Source organism: Carettochelys insculpta, chromosome 3 (assembly GCF_033958435.1).
Source record: "Carettochelys insculpta isolate YL-2023 chromosome 3, ASM3395843v1, whole genome shotgun sequence".
Taxonomy (NCBI): Eukaryota; Metazoa; Chordata; order Testudines; family Carettochelyidae; genus Carettochelys; species Carettochelys insculpta.
In genome coordinates, this window is record NC_134139.1 from 126,897,427 (window position 1) to 126,921,977 (window position 24,551).

At 42.1% G+C, this 24,551-nt stretch overlaps 1 protein-coding gene across 3 annotated transcripts in view; it reads left to right on the forward strand.

The window, feature by feature from the left end:
• Window positions 1–24,551, forward strand: part of PDSS2 (decaprenyl diphosphate synthase subunit 2) — a 214,170-nt gene that overhangs the window by 144,429 nt on the left and 45,190 nt on the right. For all 3 annotated transcript variants that reach the window (XR_012645075.1, XM_074990785.1, XM_074990784.1), the window contains exons 4-6: window positions 9,288–9,362; window positions 22,898–23,071; window positions 23,687–23,818. Coding sequence is in view for 2 of the 3 variants with exons in the window: in XM_074990785.1 (XP_074846886.1) it covers window positions 9,288–9,362; window positions 22,898–23,071; window positions 23,687–23,818 (381 nt within the window). In the remaining variant the exon portion in view is untranslated. The remainder of the gene's footprint in view (window positions 1–9,287; window positions 9,363–22,897; window positions 23,072–23,686; window positions 23,819–24,551) is intronic.

Here is a 24,551-nt window from a genome sequence, read left to right on the forward strand (position 1 = left end):
GTGATCCCACCAGTCAGTGCTCATTTCTTGGTCCCCGAATAGGCACTCCACTGCCTGCAGCTGCTTTGGGAACATCACCCATCACCTTGAATTGGTTTCTCAGGTGTCCCACAGCAGTATGTCCTCCGTGAAATTGTCCTGCCCCCTGTTGCTGCTGTTTTTTCTTGTTATTGTGCAAATACCGGAGAATTGTTTGTCCTGCCTTTGCAACATTCATGACAGAAGTCCATAACCGTGTAGTGTCCATGCTTCCATCGGAGATAACGGACAGTGAGATGTGTCATGTAGTTCTCTAGGATATGATGGGAACTTGAACCCTTGTTCCCAGTGACCCCTACGTGAATTTTCTTCCACCATAATGCATTGCCATAATTTCCCAAAAGACAGTGTACTGTATTCTGAGTTGCATGCTTGGAAACCTACCTGTGGTGCACTGTACTGTGCATTGAGAAGCATTTCTGATGACTGTCCACATTACCCATGCAAAGACCAAATATACAGCTGCATGAGAAATATGCTAAGTGAAGTGAGGGTGTAAGGTGCGTCAACCAAAGTTTGTAGTGTAGACATGACCAAGGAGCCTGTCCACATTAGAATTTTTGCACTGATGTGGCTGCACTGATGCAAACCCCTAAGCCAGATGTGGCCAACCTTTTTCATCGGGGGCCACATGGCAATTTTTTTACATGTTCTGGGGGCATCTTTTTGCACACAAGATCTGATGGGAAACTGTTTAACCTTGCAAGGCTGAGAGCTAAGACTAAGGTGTGAGAAGTCCTCATCAGAGACATACTGTTCGCAGACGATGCTGCTGTAGTGTCTCACACAGAAGACCAGCTTCAAAAACTGCTGGATGGTTCTCCAAAGCGTGCAAGGACTTTGGGCTTACCATCAGCCTAAAGAAGACAAATGTACTCGGTCAAGATGTTGCTGAATCCCCATCAATCAGCATTGACAACTATACGTTAGAGGTCGTCCACGAGTACGTTTACCTCAGGTCCACCATCACTGACACCCTGTCGTTGGACACTGAGCTAAATAGGAGGACCGGAAAAGCGGCCACAATTCTGTCCAGACTCAGCAAGAGAGTGTGGAATAACAACAAGCTGTACACTCACACCAAAATGCAAGTCTACAGAGCCTGCATCCTCAGCACCCTCCTTTATGGCAGCGAGACTTGGACCCTGTATGCCCGCCAGGAAAAGAGGCTGAACGTCTTCCACTTGCACTGCCTCAGGCGCATCCTTGGAATATCATGGAAGGACAGAGTGACCAACACCGCTGTCCTCGAGCAAGCTGGAATCCCAACCATGCACACCCTCCTCAGGCAGCGTCGACTCCGCTGGCTTGGCCACGTCCACAGGATGAACGATGGAAGGATTCCAAAAGACATCATGTATGGTGAGCTAGCCTCTGGCAAAAGACCCCCCGGACGCCCCCAGTTGCGTTACAAAGATGTCTGCAAGAGAGACCTCAGAGAGGTAGACATCGAGCTGGACAACTGGGAAGAACTAGCAGATGACCGCGGCAGATGGAGGCAGGGGTTACACAAGGGCTTTCAGAAGGGCGAGTTGAAGATCAGACAGCTAGCAGAGGAGAAGCGAGTGCACAGAAAGCACAATAAGGACTTGCTAGACACCCACTACATCTGCAAGAGATGCAGCAAAGACTGTCACTCTCGTGTGGGTCTTTATAGTCACAATAGACGCTGTAAATGAAATCTTAAATTGAAACTTTAAAGGGCGCGATCCATAGTCTGTGCAGACTGAAGGATGCCTACTACTCTGGGGGCCAAACACAAAATGGCCCCAAATGTGCCCCCCATCCCCAGGCTTAACCTCTCAGCCCCAAACCTGCCCCCCTAGTCCTCAGGCATAACATCTCACAGCACCAGGATGCCCTCATGCCCCACCCTGGCATAACACCTTGCAGCCACAAACCTAGGATTACCTTACCTTACACAGGAGCTCTGCATGCTGCTTCCCACCGCTGCACCTTCACTGGGTTGCCGTTTCCTCCTCACTGCAGCTGTGCAGCTCCCCTAGCCCTTCTATTCCCTTCCCCCATGTACAGCGTGTGGCTCTCTGCCCTGCTGCACCAAAATAATGGGACTCAGTTTAATTAGTTTAACAGCTGGATCCCTCCTGCTGGCTGTTAAACCAATTAAATTGAGTTCCATTATTTCAGCACAGAAGGGCACAGAACTGGCAGAGGAGTGAGCAGTGGCAGCATCCAGAGCCACAAATGGCTCCTTAAAGAGCCAGTGGCAGCCTAGAACCTCCCAGCCAGCTTTCAAAATGGTGCCGCTACTGGCTCTGGGGCCCAGATTCTGTCCCCTGGGCCATGTATTGGCCACCCCTGCTCTAAGCAGAGATGCACTACACCAGTGTAAAGGGGGGCTTTCGCGGTTGCAACTTTTCCCCTGTTAAAAAAGTCCCTAAGATAAGCAGACCCTAAGATATTTTAAAAGCTAAAGAAACATGATGGAATTAAATGTTGAAGCTTATTTTTTATTTATTTTCATAGTTAACTAGGGCTGCTCTTGCAACCCAGAGGAGTATCTATTAGTGACAAGTTTGTTGCAATTTATACATTACTGCAGTAAGTTCCATGATTAATATTGTGAGGATTCATGTCAAGCTGTTGATATCCAAGAAAGATTAATGACTACTGCCAGAAAGATGATCGCTGTGAGGAACGTGCTTTTTTTCATAGTATGGTGCTTGGGCTGAAAGTGAGGGGCATCTTTTGAAAGGGGCTTGGTGAGGGTGTGAATAAAATGGTGAATCTGGGATGCAGTTATTTTAAAAAATGTGTGCTGTAGCCAAACACATTTTTTACTCAAGTGAGTAAACACACCTCAGATAAAAAAAAAAAAGGGGGGGAAAGGATTTTAAAATTTGGCTACTTAGCTGAACAGCTGTTTGAAAGAGCGGCAGTCCAAAGAGAGAAAGGGGAAGGACTGGCAGAGAGAGAGAGAGAGAATATTACTTGTGTCTGTCCCCAAAAGAAATGTGGGAGAGTTCCCCAAATAGAATAGAGAAGCTGAGAAGGAACAGGAACAAGGAACAAGCTAGCGCTCCTCCTGCTCTTACCCCTCCCCTCAAAAAATAATTTGGTGGGATGTGAGGAGATGAGTTCTTACTTGTAAAACTAATTCTCCCCAAAACTGAGAGAGACAGCTCGGTGAGGAGGGGGCACAGGAAGAATCTGGCAGTACTGTAGGAAGGAGTTGTGGAAACACGGTTCTGTCAGGGATTTTTCATCCCTCAGGCATTATCGTCCCCGTGGGCCAGGGGAAACAAGCCTTTGGGCCATTAACATCATCACAGGGGCAGGTAGACTCTAAAAAGTACATAGGCTGCTATTTCGCGCCCTTAGTAACGGTCACTCTGTGTCAGTTGGTTTTACCGGTAACCTGAACTCTCACACATTTCAAATCATGTATTTTAAAATCCAGGGCCCCCATTGGACAAAGGTGAGGTGGCTCCTGGGGAGGGACCTGATTGAAAGCAGGCCCCTCAGAACGCTCACATGATAATGAGATCATAAATATTCATGAGAGCAGAGAATATAAGGCGGCGCCTCGCAGTGCTCAGGGTCCATCTGATTCGGTCGGTCAGTCAGCCCGTTCCTGTTCGCCCAGTAGAAGACTTTGTGAAGAGCTCCTGATCTGAGAAGAGCTCCTGTCTCCTGAGCCTGCAGCGCTGCAGCCGCCCAGCAGAGTCCGCCCTGCTGAGACATTCTACCTGAAATCACTTTGCTTGAAATCACTTTCTAAAAGAGCTTGGGAACCCTGAGGTAAATTTAAGTGAGGGTCGAACTGGCCTCGCTCCTAGAGCGGGGTACTGCGTCCTCACCCCTTAGTACCCAGGGTCTCCCACCTAAATCACTGCAGCATCTTCAATCCAGCTGCCGACAACAGGCTGAGAGCGGACGGGGAGTGGGGCGAACTGGCCCCATCAATAGGGTGGGGTACTGCGCCCATTCCCACTGAGGCTTAAAGCCTGCAACTTGAGCAGCACCACCGCCCTCGCTGCCACCGCCTCCTCTATCGGACTTGACCACCAGACTTGGACACTGGAATTGACTACCGGCTCACACGGACACGTAACAAACCCCCTGAACACTAACTTTTCAACCTAATTTAGGCCGTGTGGGGTCGTTTACCAACCTTATACCCTTAATTGGGATCTATTACTACCTGGGACTGCACACCTGACTAACAAGTCCCCAATTAGTTGTTTTAGTAGTTAAGTTTGTTATTGTTGTTCTGTTACCCTTTTTGTTGCCTCCCTTATTTCCCTCTCCCATTTTCTCCGATCCCCACTGTAAAAAACAGTTGGGAAGGGCCCTTGAAGGGCGGACCTCAGGGCCCAATAGAGCGACCTTGCAAGTCACTCAGGGCATATAGGGGTAAATACAAATTAATCCCTGTAGTCCGGAGACGAAAACTCACAAAACTCTTTCTCCTTGTATCTTACAAGGAGAGCCTTACCCGGGCTTCCCCCATGGAACCCTTAACCCTGTCCATAGTAAGTGCTTAAATATACAATAAATGAGTTAGTGTATAGTTTAAAGTATAATTAGAAGTAGATAAGTTGATATATAGTAATTATACTGTTTGTGCTGTTTAGCTATACTGTTTATGTTGTTTGTTAGTGTTAATAAATATAGTTGTTATTTTAAGATCAACCTTCTCCTCCTCGTCTCACCCTCGCCACAGGCAATCCCTCGCCAGCTCTCGCCCTGCCAGTGGCTAGCTTCTCCCCCAGTCGCTCCCGTGGTTCGAGCACTGCGCTCCAGGCCCCCTGCCGGAGGTGGGTGGGGTCGGTCTGCGGAGGAGCGGAGCAGCCCTTCGCCAGTTGGTGGGCTTTCTGCCGGCTCCTCTGTGCCCTCGCCTGAAGCCCCGTGGGGGATCCGACGGACTGCTGGTGCGGGGTCAGCGGGGGGTCGTTTTTCACCCGCGATTCTGCCCGCGCTGTCAGGTTCAATTAAAAAAAAAGAGAGAGAGAAATGGCACAGGTGCCTGGAAATTGGGAAGGGTATGGGGGCAATGTTCCCTCTAATCTTTTCCATCCATGTGCAGAATAAATCTGTATGTGCACCAAGGTATGTGTGAATGGGCACCACTAGTAGAAACGCAAAGCCTAGCTGCGTTCACTCTGCTCGTCAGCTGGGCAGCATCTGAATTTCTCCTGGGCAGCTGCACGCACACACAGCTTAGAGGAAACACTGATGTGTGGGAACTTAACAATCTGGTTATAATGAGATGGGCACTGAGTACTGAGTACTAAGTTCTCTGTTTCTTCTGTTGCCCCAGTGGCCTATTGTTCTTCCTCCTGAAGCCCTTTGATCTTTCAGATATGAATGGGAGAGGGGGACAAGTGCATTCATCCACCAAAGCACTTGCAGAGAAAAGGCTTGGTGAAAGCACAAGCCTTTTCTTTTGTTTCCTTCTATTTCTGGAGGTGGATCACAAGGCTGCTAGGAAAGTTCCATGCATTGGTGAGGCTCTCAGAAAAGAATTCAGGACCCTTTTCATTGTGAAGAGGCTGCAGATCTTCCTGGGCAATGATTCCCTTTCTGTAGGTGTCACAGTGCTTGCTCCTTTTCTCCCCTCCTCGACCCAGCTACTACTGTTAGAAATGGGGAAGGTTTCCCTCACCCTCCATCAGATTTATTAGGCAAAGGGGGCAGGTAATGGTGCTGGTTTCCTATCCTGCCACACTGCCAGTTGAAGTGGGAGGGGGAGCTTTCCATAGTCCCTGTGCTTTTCAAGTTGCACAGAGTAATTAAAGGAAATGTGCTACCACAGCTGTTTCTCCTTTCCATTCTGCCTGTGCAGATCCACATCCTGCTCCTGATGGAACCTGACTATGAGGGAGCTCACGCATGTGAAAGTGATGAGCAAGGAGAGGATCAGGTCTGGCCCCTCAAATGGTCAAAGTTAACGTACAGGTTTTACTATCAAGCCTGATCTTCAAAAACAATGTCATTGTGTGAAACTAGGCAGCGCTGGCTAGCGATAGACCCATGAACTGGGACTCAGAGAGCTGGCTTCTGGTCCTTGTCCTGACAATGGCTGCTGCGTGACTCTGGGAACATCACTTCACCTGTCTTTGCACCTCACTTTCTCCATCATTAAAGTAGGGATAATGTTACTTGTCTCCTTTGTAAAACACACTAAAGCTTGGTAATATTATTTGTGGGACTCTTTAAAGGGTGCTGACCAGAACTTGTGTTTTCTTTACTTTAAAATCATTTGAGACACATTGGCTACGTCTACATGTGAAGCCTACATCGAAGTAGCCTATTTCGATGTGGCGACATCGAAATAGTCTATTTCGATGAATAACGTCTACACGTCCTCCAGGGCTGGCAATGTCGACGTTCAACATCGACGTTGTGCAGCACCACATCGAAATAGGCGCTGTGAGGGAACATCTACACGCCAAAGTCGCACACATCGAAATAAGGGTGCCAGGCACAGCTGCAGACAGTCACAGGGCGGACTCAACAGCAAGCCGCTCCCTTAAAGGGCCCCTCCCAGACACAGTTGCACTAAACAACACAAGATCCACAGAGCCGACAACTGGTTGCAGACCCTGTGCATGCAGCATGGATCCCCAGCTGCCGCAGCAGCAGCCAGAAGCCCTGGGCTAAGGGCTGCTGCACATGGTGACCATAGAGCCCCACAGGCGCTGGAGAGAGAGCATCTCTCAACCCCTCAGCTGATGGCCACCATGGCGGACCCCGCTATTTCGATGTTGCGGGACGCGCAACAACTACACGGTCCCTACTTCGACGTTCAACTTCGAAGTAGGGCGCTATTCCCATCCCCTCATGGGGTTAGCGGCTTCGACGTCTCGCCGCCTAACGTCGATGTTAACATCGAAATAGCGCCCAACACATGTAGCCGTGACGGGCGCTATTTCGAAGTTAGTGCCACTACTTCGAAGTAGCGTGCACGTGTAGACACGGCTATTTAGAAACATAACGCATCTTGATTTCCGTAGTTTTCCCTACAGCCCAAAGGCCCAGCCCACAGATGTTGCACAGCAGATACTTTCTCATAGAACAGATTATAAATTAATGAAGTGACAAACATTAAAATGTCCCATCCTGGTCTTGAATATAAAAGTTGTCATCACAACTGAGATTCTGTGTGACCTTGCAAGGTGTGTTAGGGTTTTTTTGTTTGTTTGTTTTTTGTTTTGTTTTTTTAAGTGTATGGAAATAGAGTATTTTAGTGAGGTGGATGAAAGGAGGCAACCTTTGCAATATTACCAACATTTAGTATCCTATATCTAATATAGTGTCATGCTTTAAACTGTCTTGTATAGATAGTCCCTAGAATTCTATCTATGGAAAAATTACATAATAAACATTACAAGAAATTTAGGCACGATTTTGGTTAAATATTTTCATGGAGAGAGTTATAGTAATTTTTCAGCAAAATTGTCATTTGCAAATTAAGTTCTTTTGGGGGGCATCCAGGGAGAGAAATTCCAAAACAGAATGTTTCATTTTGTCCTGCATAGGTTAGAGTTTCAGGAGAGAGAGAGAGGAAGAAGAGGTCTGGTTATCCACAGCCAGATGCCTTGTTAAAGGTTCATACTATCACTTTGACATTTAGAATAGAACTCAATGTCTTTGTAAATTCCTCTTCGTATTACCGGTGTCGGTCTCTGAGCTCAGACTGTTTCACAAACCATAACATTTTTTAGTGAATGATTGATCTGTATTATGTGTCCCCGCCATCAGAAGAATCTTGGGATGTTGCTTGTATAAACTGTAATACAATCTGATGCTGAGCATTTGGTTACAGACTTTCATAGACCTATTGGTGATACTCAATCCTCCTGGATTTGGGAATAGGGCTTATCTGATACCTTCAAAAAAAGCTACTAATATTCTCTGTTCCCCACTTAAATAACTCAACACATCTGGTAACACTGTAGGATCATTGTCCTTTCAGTTTCTGTGCAGCTCATATTGCTACAATATTTCATAAGTATCTGGTTATCTAAATGGCAACATGATTTTTTTAGAAACTGTTTTTATAGGTCTTACAAATTAACCCATATGCATCACAAGATTTTTTTAAAAATCCTGCTAATGAGCACCATTTCTAAAGTTTTTTTCTCACTCTCTGTAGGCATAAGTGTCAGAATTAGCATTTTAAAAAGCTGTGTTGAAAATACTTGAAGCTATCATCAGAATGTGTTTTTATTATCTAATAAAATATGCCTCAACATTGAAATATCTGTTTGGGGCATTATAGTTTAGCTTAATGTATTCAATTACAAGAATGATAAAAGCTGAAACAAAATCCTTTAATTCAGTAAGAGCTAGGCTGAATTTTAGGAAGCAAAGAAGTGAATCAGATATAGAATCATACTCAAAGGAAATTAAACAGTCAAGAAATTAAAACTTTGTGAGCACAGCTATAAGGATAGCCTTAAGGTTTGTGTATTTGAAATGGCTGCATGTGATTTTACAGTAAACCCCAGAATTTTGTTCCAATTAAGACAGTTCATGCAGACACTTCTAAATTGTGCAGTAGTTCCAGTGAGACCATGGACTCCTTGTTTTACATTCTGGATCAAGTTCAGATTTTTAGGCTTTGCTTGAATAAAATAAAAAGTCTGAAGCCTAAAGATAATACAGATTGATAAATCTGAGTCAAACATTCCCGTGTTGCAGACTTTCACTCTGTGAGTACCTGCTGACCCGCAGGCCATGCACTAAATATGTCCACAGAGCATTCCCAGAACACTCAAATACCAAATGATCTCATTTGAAGGGTTAGCTTTCTGTGGATTCTGACTTTTTCTGTATTACCAGTGAAGATTAGAATTTTAGCAGCTCCCAGTGAGGTATATGATGAAATATCTACCTGGGGGGGGGAAGATGGGGTTATTGTCTCATATTCATGAACTGGGATTTAGGTGTACTGTATAGATCCTTGTGAGAATATACTCTGTAGTTTACAGTCTTAGGAAAATAAATATTACTTGGTTCTCATTTGTATTAACTTAAAGCTTTGATAGAAGGGAGAAGGACTTTGCTAAAGGTTCCAGTATGGAGACTTGTATCTTATTTCTTTGTCATTAGGTGGCAAAAAATAGTCTTGCCAGAATCTCTTCTGGTAGCCCATGTAGTCTTTCGAAGTCATGATCCTGCAGGGAAGGTTAATGAGCCTTCTAGGCACGCTGTTGATGATCAGGTAATTGACCATAATTAAATAAATAAATTTTGGGGCTTTCTGTTTTGTTTTCCAGGTTGTGGAACTCATCTCAAGTGCAATTGGTGACTTAGTACAAGGAATATACTATGACAATTCTAACTTGTCAGAGGTAAGACTTGATTCCTTGCACTTCACACAAGTAGTTTGTTTTAAAGCAACATGTGGCAATAGTGAATAGTATGATGACTTGGTTTTGTTTAAAGGGAAGGGAGGGGGAAGGGCTAATTACAGTCCCAGCAAGCTTCAGAAATACTTTTATTATGGTGCCTCAGTTGTGCCATAGTTGGTGGGTGGGCAGCACTAGACGTGCTCAGAGATTCTGTAATTTTTTATTAGTAAAAAGCCAAACAAGTTTGCAGTTACCATGAGTGTTAAACATACCTCAGTCAGTAGTGCCTTTGTTAAAGATTCTATCTAAAGCAGTTATATAGGAATACTGCAAATAGCGAACTGGAAACATAGTCATTTGTATTGAAGGATTTTTTAAAATGTATATATTTTAAGAGCAATCGTATACATAGATTTTGCTAGGTCATGTAGTTTTTAAGATCCTGGCTGCTTCAGTGTTTGCAGCCACTGCAACCAAAATTTAAACCAGGACCTTTGTATTCCTAAATCTGTCAGCTTTATTTGGTGAGCTAAATAGAAGCCTCATGCTGAGGCATAAGGAGCTGTACTATGCTCCTCTCTGGAGAAAGTCATTCTTACACGTATCAGAGAGTACTGGCCTGCTGAAAGAAAAGGGTTCCATCATTTATATGACTGTGGGATGTGAAGTTCAGTGCAAAGACAGTTATAAATATGCCACATTACAGTTACTTTGCTGCATGGCAAGAACTCTTGTGAACTGTTTGGAAGCTTTTGATGAAACTGGAATTTAGATTTGAGTCATATAACAGGCGTTTCAAGGGGCTGCACTTATTACAGTGATTTAATTTTGGCAGGATACTAAATTAAGAAATCTAGTTTCATTTACCTTATCCCTTAACATTGTGTGTATTAGGAAATTCATATATTAGAGTATTCATTGTTGTTACCTCTGTATTTCACCCAATACACTGTCAAAAAGCGTAGATTTATTCTATTGAGATAATCACAGATGTGTGCATAGGCGTATTATAGACTATCGTAATTTAAATGGCGCATATTAATAGAAACAAAAGGATCTCAGATGGCCAAGCCAAGTCAGAAATATGAATCTTAAAGGAATAGCACTGGGAAGCAAAACATCTTGTTACATGGAACCTTTCACTTGTAAGTGTTCATTTTAAAATAGAGCTCAGGTTAATCACTACTTGTATTTTGTTGTCGAGAGCAAGTGAAGTGAGTTCTCAGTTTAGCTCCAAGTTGCTGTAAGTACCTAGATCATATAAATTAGCATCGCAGTTGGCATGCATGTTGGCAGCCCTCCATCATCTAAGGAATAAAAGGGCATGGAGAATTTATAAAATTGCATATTATATAAGCCAAGCAGGTTTTTCTAATCTCAGCTATGTTTTACTTAAAATACCTTTTTTAAGGGTAAACTTCCCATCATTGACTTTAGCAATGGGGCTGCTTCACTGTGATTTCATTTGCACATTTTAGATTAACGCCATCTTCAGTATTACTAGAAATGTTCTCAGCTCTATTGGGTGTCTGCCATTGCAGCAGGTCTTAGTCTTATTTCTCTTTACTCAGCAGCATGTTGGACTGAGAGCTGTGTAAGAAGACAATGATACTGCCTCAGAAGAAATTGAGAAATTTAATGATTGTTCAACCACACTTACATAAGACTTAGTAAGCATCAGCTATGGGGAAAGTATAAGGTGCCCTGAGCCTGGCTGCACAATGTCAAGTTAAAAAAAACCAAAAGAATGTTTTTGTGTTTATAATAAGCACTGAGCTATTCTGCCTGGCAAGAGTTGAAAGTAAAGCAATGCTTTACTAAGAGAAACCAGATTGTTGTAAATATAATTAATATATTGCAATGATATAAAATAACATATAGCATAGTAGCTAAAGATTAAACTTTTAGTAGGTCTGGTATGGCCACCAATCAAGTCCATATCTAACACAAGTGAACCTGTGAAAGCCAATGGGTGCAGAGGAGCAAGTGGTTCAGACAGAGACACTCATATGAGGATGGACATTCTTTATCTACTAGGGAGGAGGAGAGGGTGGAAAACTATAAAATACAGGCGGGGTCTGATCAGAAACAGCCATATGGAAAAGAGTGCCATTCAATTACCTCTTGTAACAGCAGACAGCTAGAGAGTGACAAGTTTATAAAGTGCTAACATATCGATGCTGGAAGTATAAATGATAAGATGGGTGAACTAGAGTGCCTCATATTAAATGAGGATATAATAGGCATCACCCATACCTGGTTGAATGAGAATAATCAATGGGTCATAGTAATACCAGGGTAAAAAATATATTGGAAGGACAGAACAGGTCATTCTGGTGGGGGAGTGGCACTGTATGCGAAAGAAAGCCTAAAGTTAAATGAAATAAAAATTTAAATATACCAAACTGTGCCATATAATATCTTATGGCTAGTAATCCATAATGCTCTAATAATAAGACTATAGCAGTAGAGATATATTACTGAACCCATGGCTAGGATTGTGATATTGTAAAATGCATGGGAAGATTAGATGGACGACTAAAATAAACAACTCAGCAATAATGGGCGATTTCAACTATCCCCATATTGACGGAGTACATATCACTTCAGGATAAGATGCACAAATAGTTTCTTCGAGAACAACAAGAAGTCCTGTGGCACCTTGTAGACTGACATATTTTAGAGCATAAGCTTTTATGGGCAAAGACCTGCTTCGTCGGTGAAGCGGGTCTTTGCCCATTAAAGCTTATGCTTCAAAATATCTGTTAGTCTATAAAGTGCCACAGGACTTCTTGTTGTCCTCGAAGATACAGACTAATATGGCTACCTCTCTGCCAAATACTTTTTGACACCTTAAAAGGCTGCTTCTTGGAGCAGCTGATCCTGGCACTCACAAATGGAGAAGCAATTCTTGATTTAATAAATGGAACACAGGGTCTGGTCCAAGGTTGTGAATACAGTAAACCCTTGAGTTATGTGGGGGTTGCATTTCTGCAACTCCCACGTAGCTCAAATTTATATGCAAGTTGAGGGGAGACAGGAACCAGGCTGCCCCAAACTGAGGAGCCCACCCAGGCTGGTCAGTTTCCTGGCTCCCAGAGTGACAGGGAGCTGGGAACCAGGGAGCAGCCTGGTTCCCATCTCCCTACTACTTGCAGGACATGGGAAACTGACCAACCATGTGCTGGTCAGTTTCCTGGGTCCCACAAGAAACAAGGAGACAGGAACCAAGCTGCTACTTGGTTTCCAGCTCCCTGCCACTGAGGAGACCCGGGCAGCAGCCTTGGTCAGTTTCCTGGCTCCAGCCAGTGGAAGGGAGTCAGAAACCAGGGGCAGCCTGGCTTCTGGCTCTTCTCCACTCCTTAGAGCCAGAAAACTGGCCAGGGCTCCTACCCTGGTCAGTTTCATAGCTCTGCAAGCAGAGGGGAGCAGGAGCCAGGCTGTCACCTGGTTCCCAGCTCCCCACCACTCTGGGGACCGGAAAACCACTCCTTTCAGTGGCAGCAGCCAAGAGTCAGTTTCCTGCTCCTGTCAGGGCAGCAGTCGCATTAACCTGAGACACACACAACTTGGCTACGCATATCTCGAGGGTTTGCTGTATAACTGGATAGCTTGGAAATCGTGACCACAATATAATTACATTTAAAAATCCCTGTAAGCTGCATGGAAACTTTTTAAAGACACCATAATACAGGCTCAACTCAAATAAAAAATATAAAAATAGAACCAAAAAAGGGCCACCATAGGTAAATAATGAAGTAATAGCAACAATCAGAGGCAAAAGGCATTGTTTAAAAAGTGAAAGATAAATCTAATGAGGAAAATAGAAAGGAACATAACTTCTGGCAAAGTAAGTGTAAAATATAATTAGGAAGACCAAAAAAGAATTTTAAGAATAGCTATCCAAAAACTCAAAGAATAATAGCAAAAAAAGTTAAAAAAAAAAAAAAGTACATCAAAAGCAGGAAACCTGCTAAACAATCAGTGGTGTCATTGGACAAATGAGGTAATACTTGTATACTGTATCCAGATGTGATTGCCCCATCTCACAAAAAGATACGTTGGAATTTGAAAAGGTTCAGAAAAGGGCAACAAAAGTTATTAGGAGTTACGGAGCAGCTTCCATATGAGGTGAGATTAATAAGACTGGGTCTTTTCAGCTAAGAATAGACGCACCTAAAGAGGAGATACAGTTGGGGTCTATAGAATTTTGACTGATGTATGAAAAAGGCAGATAAGGAGATGCTATTTACTCCTTCTCGTAAGAAGTAGGGGTCAGCAAGTGACATTGATGGGTAGCAGGTTTAAAACAGGCCAAAGGAAGTACTTCTTCACACAGTTCATAGTCAACCTCTGGATCCCCTTGCCAGAGGATGTTTGGAAGGCCAAGACTTAACAGGATACAAAAAGAGCTAGATAAATTCATGGAGTATATGGTATATCAGTGGCTATTCGCCAAAATGGACAGGCCTGGTGTTCCTAGCCTCTGTTTGCCAGAAGTTGGAAATGGGTGGTGGGATGGATCACTTGATCTAGATCACTTAATAAAGGAATAGATAATAAGACAGAAAATATACAGTTGCCTCTATATAAATCTAGATCTAATCTAGAATCTGATTTGAAATCACTAGATATAAAAAAAGGTAATGCAGTATTCTCCAGTGTCAGATAACTTCTCATTTTTGAATACGGAGGTGTTATCTACTAACATTCTTTATTTAGGGGGGGAAAAAAAACCTTGTGCTGTAAATTTGGAAAACAAGAACATTTTAAAGAAACAATGGGCTTTAAATGGGAAGGATGACCATGGAATGGTGCTTAAACCATTATGGCTACGTCTACACGTGCAGCCAACATCGAAATAGTCTATTTCGATGAATAACGTCTACATGTCCTCCAGGGCTGGCAACGTCGATGTTCAACTTCGACGTTGCTCAGCCCAATATCGAAATAGGCGCAGCGAGGGAACGTCTACACGTCAAAGTAGCACACATCGAAATAGGGATGCCAGGCACAGCTGCAGACAGGGTCACAGGGTGGACTCAACAGCAAGCCGCTCCCTTAAAGGGCCCCTCCCAGACACAGTTGCACTAAACAACACAAGATACACAGAGCCGACAACTGGTTGCAGACCCTGTGCCTGCAGCATAGATCCCCAGCTGCCGCAGAAGCAGCCAGAAGCCCTGGGCTAAGGGCTGCTGCCCACGGTGACCATAGAGCCCCGCAGGGGCTGGAGAGAGAGCATCTCTCAACCCCCCAGCTGATGGCCGCCATGGAGGACCCGGCAATTTTGACGTTGCGGGACGCGGATCGTCTACACGGTCCCTACTTCAACGTTGAATGTCGAAGTAGGGCGCTATTCCTATCTCCTCATGAAGTTAGCGACTTCGACGTCTCGCCGCCTAACGTCGAAGTTAACTTCGAAATAGCGCCCGACGCGTGTAGACGCGATGGGCACTATTTCGAAGTTGGTGCCGCTACTTCGAAGTAACGTGCACGTGTAGGCGCAGCTAAAATGATGTATTCCATGACCACCTCTTGGTCAACAGCAATCTGCAGTGAGCTGCTCTGGGTATCCTCTTTAATTGCTGGATTTAAGCTGTCTTTTACAGTGAACTACATCATTCACTGTAATTTACCCTTCGCTGACACCTCAGGCCTGGGGTCCATTGGAATATTTTTGTTACGCCATCTCTGATGGCCCTTTATAAAGATTAAATGTGAGCAAATTGGCGTTTGTAGTCTCCCTGAGGACAGGGAAAGGAGCAAAACTCTCAGTCCCATGCACAGATGCGGCAGCTCTGGACAGGAGCTGGGAGTTGTGCTTCTTTCCCTGATGGGAGGGGCAGCAAAGAAAGGAGCAGAACTTTCAGCCCCGACCCACCCCCCCCCCCACAGCCACCCCAGCTGCACGGTACACAGACATGGCAGCCAGTGGAGTGGCTGGGGGTGGTCATGAGGGAGTCTTTGCAGTACATTCTGCCAGTTAAAAATAACTTTCTGGTATAACAGACTGGCCCACTTGCACCACCGATGATAGCTCTTGCTGTCGTTTTTCCTTTGCAAAGCCATACACAATCCTGCAGTAAGCCCCTTTTGTCACTTTTTAGTTGACCGTATTTTGTCATCTTATTTGTATAGCGAGCCAAACCATATGTGAATGAAATAGGCAAATAAAAAATAGGTTCTTCCCTTTCTTGCTTCTCTCTTATTTTGAATGATGCTTCAACCCAAAAGTTTTAGGCTTTAGTTGCAAGAGCAGCCTAAAGTTTAGTTTTCTGAGTGTGAGTGAAAGGGCCTTTCTGCCAATCGTCTTCCGTTTTTCTCAAACCTACTCCTACTTGAAATTCAAAGTTCTAACCAGCCAAGCTGCCTCTTAAACCTGTGGACTGCAAAGAGTATCAGTATCCAAGTGGTTTTTCTTGGAGGTTCAGTTGTGGGAATGGTTGCTAAGTTTCAAAGAAAAGTGCCACCTGTGGTGATCTCATCCTCCATGCCCTGCTCTGTAGAGGTGACTAGGCTTCCATAACTTACAAACACCTTCTAAAACATTTATCATATACTTTTTTCTACTTCTAGAGTGCCTGTATCAGAGGCTCTCAAAGCACTTCACACATGTTAACAAAGGTAGCCTCAAAACTGCCGAGTAGGGGAAGTATTGCTGTCCCTGTTTTTTCCCGTACAGTCATTCAATAAGGCTGTAGAAGAGCCAAGAACAGAACTTAGGTGCTCTGGTTCTTAGGTTAAACCTACACTGTCACTTTATTCTGCTTCAACTTTCTGGTTCAGATTGTGAAAAAACACCCTGCTTCCGAGCGTAGCAAGTTATAGCGCTGCAAAACAACAGTGTAAACAGACTGTGCTATTGGCTGCTCCCTGGAGGTGGGCAGGGGGCGGCAGTTACATAGAGTGCTGGGAAAGCGCTCTCCCAGTGCTTCTGCCATGGCCACACATTCATTTTTAAGTGCTGTCATGGCAGTACTTTAATTTTAGAAGTGTAGACAAAGTCTTTGTCTTACACTTTACCAGCCAGATCATCCTTATCTTAAATAAAAAATCAGGAGCTTTTTGGAAAGGAAAACTGCACTGGTTTTTCCTCAGCTCCTGAATATGAATATTGATGGGGTCTCATGCTAGAAGCAACAGCTTTATTATATCACTTTTAAAAGTGGAGAAGGAATGCTTTGTAAGAAGGAATGCTGTGAATTGCAGAGCAATTTCCAATGTGTTTTCATAATGGTCAGTCAGAAGAAAATCCATTTTAATATTTTGAAATTAAACATTATTAAAATACTTATGCTATGCAGTTGTTCAGCTATTTTAAAAACAGCAACACCTTGTTCATGGCAAGTGCTCCTTTTCCTAATAAAGTTTTAGATTGACTGCGGTGATCAAAATCGACACAGTTTTCCTTTAAATGCCCCCAGCAGAGCTTTTAAACTGAAAATTCTTGCTCAGTGAGGCTCATCCACTTGTGAAACACAGAGATTTGGTGGCATTCAGGTGCTCTACTTTTCTTTGATCCTTGGACACCGGCCCTTCTCAGAGGGGTAACTTTTAAAGAAAAGTTGCATTTCATCTTCCACTCAGATGCCATGATTTATATATTGTAAGCAACTGGTCTACTTTACTTGAGGGTAAATCAAAAAACTTTTGAGTGAAAACTGAAAAGTAGCTGCCTTCTAACAGCCCATCAGTCAGGCTCATTCCCCAGCAAGAAATCTAGCAGTTTTTTTAAAAAGTGCCTCTGTTGTGGGGCAACTGCTGGCTTAAGAGAAGGTCCAAATTATAGTAAAGTGCTGCTGCAAGATGAAAATGACTGAAAATTAAAGAGGAAAAAGCATGAAAATGAAAGAAAAAGCAGGTCTGTCGCAGGCTTTCTGTAATGTTACCTTTTTCTAGACTGTCTGAAGTAGTCCTCTGTGATGAAGTACTTGTAGAGAAAAGATATGTTTAAAATGTTACTGTCTTTTTTTAAAACAGAATTGTTTTAGAGAGTCATAATGCAGGTATTGGAGCACTCTAGCTTATGTTTTATTGACTCATTTGTGCTCACCCTTCTTCCTCACAAAGCACTGAAGGCATATATTAATAGACCAATAAAACATGCTGTGTCATGTCCAACAAGCAGGAAGACATCTGTTAAAGCTTACATCAATTAAGCAAATGATGTTTTGTAGGATAAATGTGTTGCTACCATTAGAGAGCCATAATTTTATTGACTTATTTTTCCTTCTGTGCAGAATGTAAGTTGTTGAACCATCCAATTTAAAACCCTAGTGCTGAGATTGAATCAAATTAAAATATGCTTGATTTATATATGCATTTTTATTCTAATGAGGATTAGACCAGAGTTTGAGTTGTGCATGGATCAGACAGTATCACATTGTGCAAGAGTAGGTGGTAAAGCAGGTGCTGCTGTGTATCAAAATAAAAACCCTTAGTTATAAAATGTATTCTGAATACTTCCACTTTTCATCCAGAAGCTGAAGGGGAGCCAACAGCCGCTGTGGGCCCCTGGGAAAAATGGAAAGGAGGCTGGCTCCCTGCACCAGAAAGGTTTGGGGCCTCAGGCAGAAGGGGCGGGGCTGAGGCAGCCAGCCCTCCTTGCTGCCTAGAGTGCACCTTCCACCCTCCCCTCAGAGCGACACAGAGCACATGATGCCCCAGTGACAATTTAAATGGGAGCCGAGGCCCCTTTGAACTGCTGGGTGACCTGGGACAACTGCCCCCTTTGTTGCCAACCTCAACCCCTGGTCAGTGGGTCAGAGAAAGTGTGACTTTGAGTATTGCTGGTTCTTGTTGTGCATTTTGGAACACTCCAATATATGGGTATGTTTTGTGACATTTGTATCCAGTGCTGAAAATGCCAACAAATGAATCATGCCATCTATTTACATAAATGCTATCTAGTTCTTAAGGAGACACTGAATCCAGTTTGAGCTATTTTAAGGCAGTTCGGTGAGGGGGCATAAATCTTAAATGATACTTAATATAAAGTGTGTTAAATTAATTTGATATCATAAATATGATAGCTATAAGTGGTAAAAATCTTGGTGTAAAATGTCTTGATTCTTTAGAAATTATTTGTTTTCCATTGCCCAGATAGTGTAAGAGCTGTCTGAGAAAGTAATGGCTATAGCTCTCAGCAAACCAATTCCTTTCTAATAGCAGAGCAGTAAGTAGTTGTATAAAGTGAAAACACCCTTACTGATCTTGAAGCTGATGAAATAAAAATATTAGCTGTAGTCAGGGTTTGCCACTTGAAATTACAGTATTTCAAAATAAATATTAAAAGCATGAATTATGTTGTATAGTGTGAAAAGTGGGAATGTTTATTTCTACTTTAAACTCTCAAGTTATTAAGATAAAAACATAATCTGAATGTTGTCCACAAGCTAGATCTAATAATAAAACACTCCCATTGCTAGACTTTCATGTGTATAGTTTCAATTGAATTTAGTGCTTAGAAAAGTGCTGGATGAACAGGCCTGAAGACCAATGTCTTCCAGTGCTTCCTTCCCCATGGCGCCTTAGCTGTGGCTTAGAGGTCCTGTCTCCGTGGATGACAGGTTAATTTAATCTCTTTGCTCTGTTTTTGGCTTTTCTGACACAACCTGCTCTTGTGCCAGGTTGTGTTTTTGTTTTGTTTTGTTTTGTTTTTTTGTGACTTAGATTCATCACATCTCCTGCAAATGAGTACAACTAAGACCACTGCCTTATTTCATGTATACCATTAAACAGTCATCAGATATTAAATGTTTTTTTTTTCATAAACTAGTGATCTAAAGGTAGGGAGTATGTTTCAAATTCTCTTATCAATCCTGAGAGCCAGCCATTGACCCCTTCTTCCTATTGATATGGAAAGCTTCAGAAATAAAGGGAGAAATCCCACCTATTTCACATCCACAGATGTAACTTCAGTTTTCATAAAATGTGCAGTCCAGAGATAATTAATGTTTCTCTCCTTGATGATTTCAAGTGATTTAGAGCAGTGATACTTATTCACCCTGTGGCTTGGGAGCTGCAAGTGACTTTTTAATGTGTCTTCTTTAGCTCTTTGCAACACTACATTAAAAAGCAATGATTTCATCATTAACCAGTCTAACTTACTAACCAGTAAGGCTGATTTTAGTCTGATATTTGCTAATTTAGTTATCACCTTGCACTAAGTTATTAACTAATTTGCTGTGAAAATAATACATACTCATTTATATAAAAGTGTGTGTATGTTTTCCTCTGGTATAATGTTTAAATATGAATATAACCAACTACTGCTGTGGCCCTTTTGGGTAATGTTGATCACCAATTCATCTCCTGAACCTCTAGGTTACATCTACATTACTGTGGAAGATCATCCCACTCGGGGTTGATCTTCTGGGATGCCGTTTCACAAAATGGTGCTTTCCAGGGTCAATGTTAACTCCATAACTCCTCGCAAGCTGCGAGGATTAAGGAAAGTCAATGGGAGTGGCCGTCACACTTCTTCTGTGAAGACAGCCACAGAAGCTGATGGCTGAAAAGTCAGTTTTAGCGACACAATTGGCGTAGCTAAAATTGTGTATCAACCATTGACTGCTGTGTCTAGTACAGACATAGCCTAAGTCTGAGTATCACTAATTTAGAGTAACACCATGTCTGATCTACTCTTTCTATCAGGAAAACTTATGCCGCTCATGGGTGAGAAAAACCAACCCTGCTGAGCGTTGTAAGTTTTGCTTGCATGCGTGCCTGTGGGCACAGCACTGTGTCAGTGGGAGATTCCCCCAGCTACTCCTGCTTGTTTAGGTGCTTTTGTACAACTACCGGACAGCTCTCTCCGGGCTGTGCTGCTGTCAGCCTGCAAATGTAGACGTGGTCTAACTGACACATTACAAGCTTTATCAGTGTTGTTGAACTAAATCACAGCTACTGTTATGGGTATTTTGGCTGGGAAACAACGTTTTCCCTAGTCCTGTTGTTGCAATGCCAACATAAATAAATAAAAGGGTATTTTTGATAAATTGTAAAAATTCAGGGTAGGTTTTCCTAGTCCTGTTGTTGCAATGCAATTTACAAACATTTCACTGAGAGATGACAACTTAAGTGGAAGAAGGCTCTCAAGATTTTCTCTGACTGGACTGTGCTTATAGTTTGGCTACCAAATTCTTATACGAGTACTTTTTTCAGACAGCTCCTATCAGACTGAGCATGCTTCTTTATGTACCCTCAGGATTTCAATATCCACGTTAAGAGATGCAGTACATTACCTTTGGGCATATTTTTTCAGCACAGGAAATTAAAAAATTTATTTTGGATGTTTGGGAGATTTCAGAAGCTGTGTGTTATTTTGTTGGCTTGTAAAGCATAGTAAACAACATAATACTGAACATTTTTTCAAAGTGCCTGAAATACAGGCGGTATGTTACTGGTAAAATTTTCAATGTTAAGATTTTGCCTAGATCTCTCTAAAGACTTTTTCACAATTCCACATTTAAGCATAAAAATTGAAAATCTGCACATTTAAAAAAATCATTGTCTTTAAAAGATCAGTATCCAAAATTACTTTTTATTAGGGATAAATTTGTTGTCATGGTACACATATAATAAATCCACTGGTTTCATTAGACTGTCACTAGATTTGTAGGAAGCAGAGCAGAAATTTGTCCATCTGGTGAAGTCTTGCCCACGTCAATAGTATCATCCAAATAAAAGGGTGTTTTTGATAAATTGCAAAAATTCAGGATAAGTTTCCACTCTTCTCAAATATTTTCAAGACTTTGAGGTCACAAAAATACTAATTTTTTCATTTTTGTGTATAAGATGCCACTTTTGGAAAATATTGTAGAATTTCTTGCCGAATTATTTGCCATGGTTAGTAGGGTCTATTCAGTATCTGCAGTTCACAAGTGATGTCACAATCTGTATTTAGTATCTGAATGTTTCCAAGACTTTGTATGACTAATGTTTTAAGGACTTTGTAACTTCATAAATGACTGTTTGTTTTTGTTGAACTTCTTGGTTTACTTCTGTTTTCATGATGGTTAAAGTAAATAATTGCAAAATCACTGCTAGTTGGATGTCCTAATCTTCATCCAATAAGCTTTACTAAGTACACATTTTTATCTTGGTTGGTTCTGACTTTAAAAAAAAGCAAGTTACAACATCCTAGAACTTCATCTCTGAATTATTTTAAATTCGTCTATGTCTGAGTAAGAAAATGGCTAAGCATTTAGTTATGTTAGCAGTTCTTATTTATATTTTTTTCATTCTGCCAGTCATGGAAACTTGTGTATGTTTTGGGCTGAACTACCACATTAGAGAACAAATATCATACTAAAATGAGGCCTACTTAAAGTTTAATCTTTACTTTGTAAATTGTCATCACATACATAGTAGCAAACATGTTGTTCTCTGCTCTTTCCACTCTGTAAAAGGGAGGGGTGTGTTTGTGTGCTTGCCATTAAAACATTCTACTTTTCCTATTCGTCTCATATTATCTTCTCTCCTGTAATGCAGCACTCCTTGGCAGCATTCACAAGGGAGGAAGATTGGAGCTGAATTAGAAAGATTTTATTTCATTTGTTACCAATTTCATGTCAGATAATAGCTGGTAGAAAATTAAGGGGTCACACAGATTTAGTTCTTATTCATTTTAAAGTAATATAATTGAAGTAACATTAGGGGAAGGGTCTTGTTAGATGAGAGTCTTTTAATTTCTTTTCTCACTTCGTCTATCAAATTTTACCTTTTGGCTCAGTCAGTGCTGTAAATTTCTGTGTAGTGAGAAATTACATACGATATTTAATATCTAAATTTTGAAACCATTTCTCCACATTCCTTCATTTATAACCTGTGGTGTTTTTTATACTTTTTTTAAGGAGATCCTGAAAAGGAGTGAAATAAAACCCTGGGCTTTGTGATCTTTTTTCCCTCTTTACAATTCATAAAGCTCTGACTTTTTATTTATTTGTGTGTGTGTGTGTGTGTGTGTGTGTGTGTGTGTGTGTGTGTGTGTAAATCAAGTGTTTTAGGCACAATGCTTAAAACTGGTTATTTTTTCTTTTGGTTTTGTTAAAATATAAATACATGTTGGATAAAAAGAAACTGTGTTAAAGGCTTAGCATCTTTTTTGGGCATTATAGCTCATGATAAGCATCTGTAATATCTACTAGAGCCCTCCAAGGGAATTCAGGCTTGATATTCCTAATATTTCTACTGTAAAAATATCTTCCAAGGCTTGCTTGTTTATCATAAAGAAGCAAAAAGTATACAACCCCAAAATATCCTACACAGGATATACCTTTATACCTTTAGGGGTCTGTACTCACTTTAGTTTTTGAGGCAGCAGCAGCTCTAAAATTCAGCAGCTAAAACTTGCTGTAATGTTTTCACCTTTTCCACCAGTGACTGCTTTGCATGGCACATTAAAGTCCTCAGCCTTGGAATTTATAGCATGTGGAAATTCCAAGGTGGCATAGCAATGTTTTTAATTTCCTATGTCTGATATTATCACTGCTTCAGCTTTCTTAGTATAGCCTTCCTTTTATTTTTAGGAAAACTGTCTTACACATGATATTGGAATATCAACTTGGAAGGAACAGATTTTCCTATCCCATAGTGCCTTGTTGGCAAAGAGCTGCCAGGCTGCAATGGAATTAGCAAAGCATGACGCTGAGATCCAGGAGATGGCATTTCAGTATGGAAAGCACATGTCTACGAGTCATAAGGTATGCCTTTTCTCTCTGTTCAGCCTTCTACTGAAAGAGCAGATGAAAAACTTCTAATATATTTCATTTAAGCCTCTCTTGGATCTGAGTTTAGCTGATACTTTAAATGAATCCACTTGTAATTATCCAGTGTAGGCAATATGTATAAAGAGCCATATGCTTGTGACAGCAAACTACTTTTTATGAAATATTCAGTGTATCAGAAATGTATGCATCAAGTAACACCCATGGGTCCTGGAAAGTGGAAAATAATTCTATACCATTCACAATGGTGAAAAAGAGTGCCTTCCTCATAAACGAGTGAGACCTCACCACCACATACTAACAACTCTTTCCTTCCCTCTACCCCACCCCACACCTTACTATCCACCTGATGACTTTATTACCCCTTCCCAGACACAACAGACTGTGGAAGGGAGTGAGGAATGTGGAACTGGAGTTGGCTCTGTGGTTGATGGTTGTATGTGTGCACGTAGGGCTGAGTGTCTAGAGAAGGATTACGTGGTGACCTCATAGATATCAGAAGCCTGAGGCCACCATCGTCTGACATATTGTAAAACTAAGGTGTGTCAATCTTTTTTTATTTAACAGAAATATTTTCATCCTCTCTTACAGCTGCACTCCGATCTCCAGCCTTTTATTAAAGGAAAATCTAGTGACTCTGTGGCCTTTAGTTTAAATTCTGCTCCTGTAGTCCTGCATCAGGAGTTGATCGGAAGGGAGGAGTGGATTAAACAGATTAGAGAGGTAAATTATAAATGCAGTTTAAAGTGAATTTGTAGTGTTATAATAGTTCTTAGATTGGTCTTTCTTCTCCCTCTTCTCCCAGCTTCTGGAAGACTCTATTAGTATTATGGGGCCTTCTACAAAGAAACACAGAAGCCAAGAGTACTCAAAGACAGAGGCAAATCCCATGGCCTCGCCATTCAGTGTTTCTTTGACTTCTTCTGTCCTGAGAACATAAAGATTAGTTCTCTGCTCCTCTAAAAAACAATGAGAAGTCCCCTGGCACCTTTTAGTCTAATAGATTTATTGGAGCATAAGCTTTCGTGGGCAAAGCCCCACTTTCTCAGATGCATCTGATGAAGTGGGTCTTTGCCCACAAAACTTTATGCTCCATTAAATCTGTTAGGGTGTGTCTACAAGTGTACAGTATTTCGGAAAGACCAGCCCTCTTTCAAAAGAATGAAGGGAGTGTCTACACGTGCCATGCGCTCTTTCGATTTGAAATCAAAGGAACACAGCCCAGACACCGAAAGCTGAATGCTGATCCCGTATGGGAAGAGCGCCACCCCTCGAACAACGTCGAAAGAAGGCACATCTAGACGCTCCACGGCCTGCTCTTTTGAAAGAGGAGTGCTCCACGACGGCGCCCAGCTGGAGTGCGGCGATGCCCTGCCCCACCAAGTGGAGCTCTATGACCCGCGCGTCTGGCCGCTCTTAAAGCTGCACGGACCCAGAAACCCTGTGTCAGGAAGCT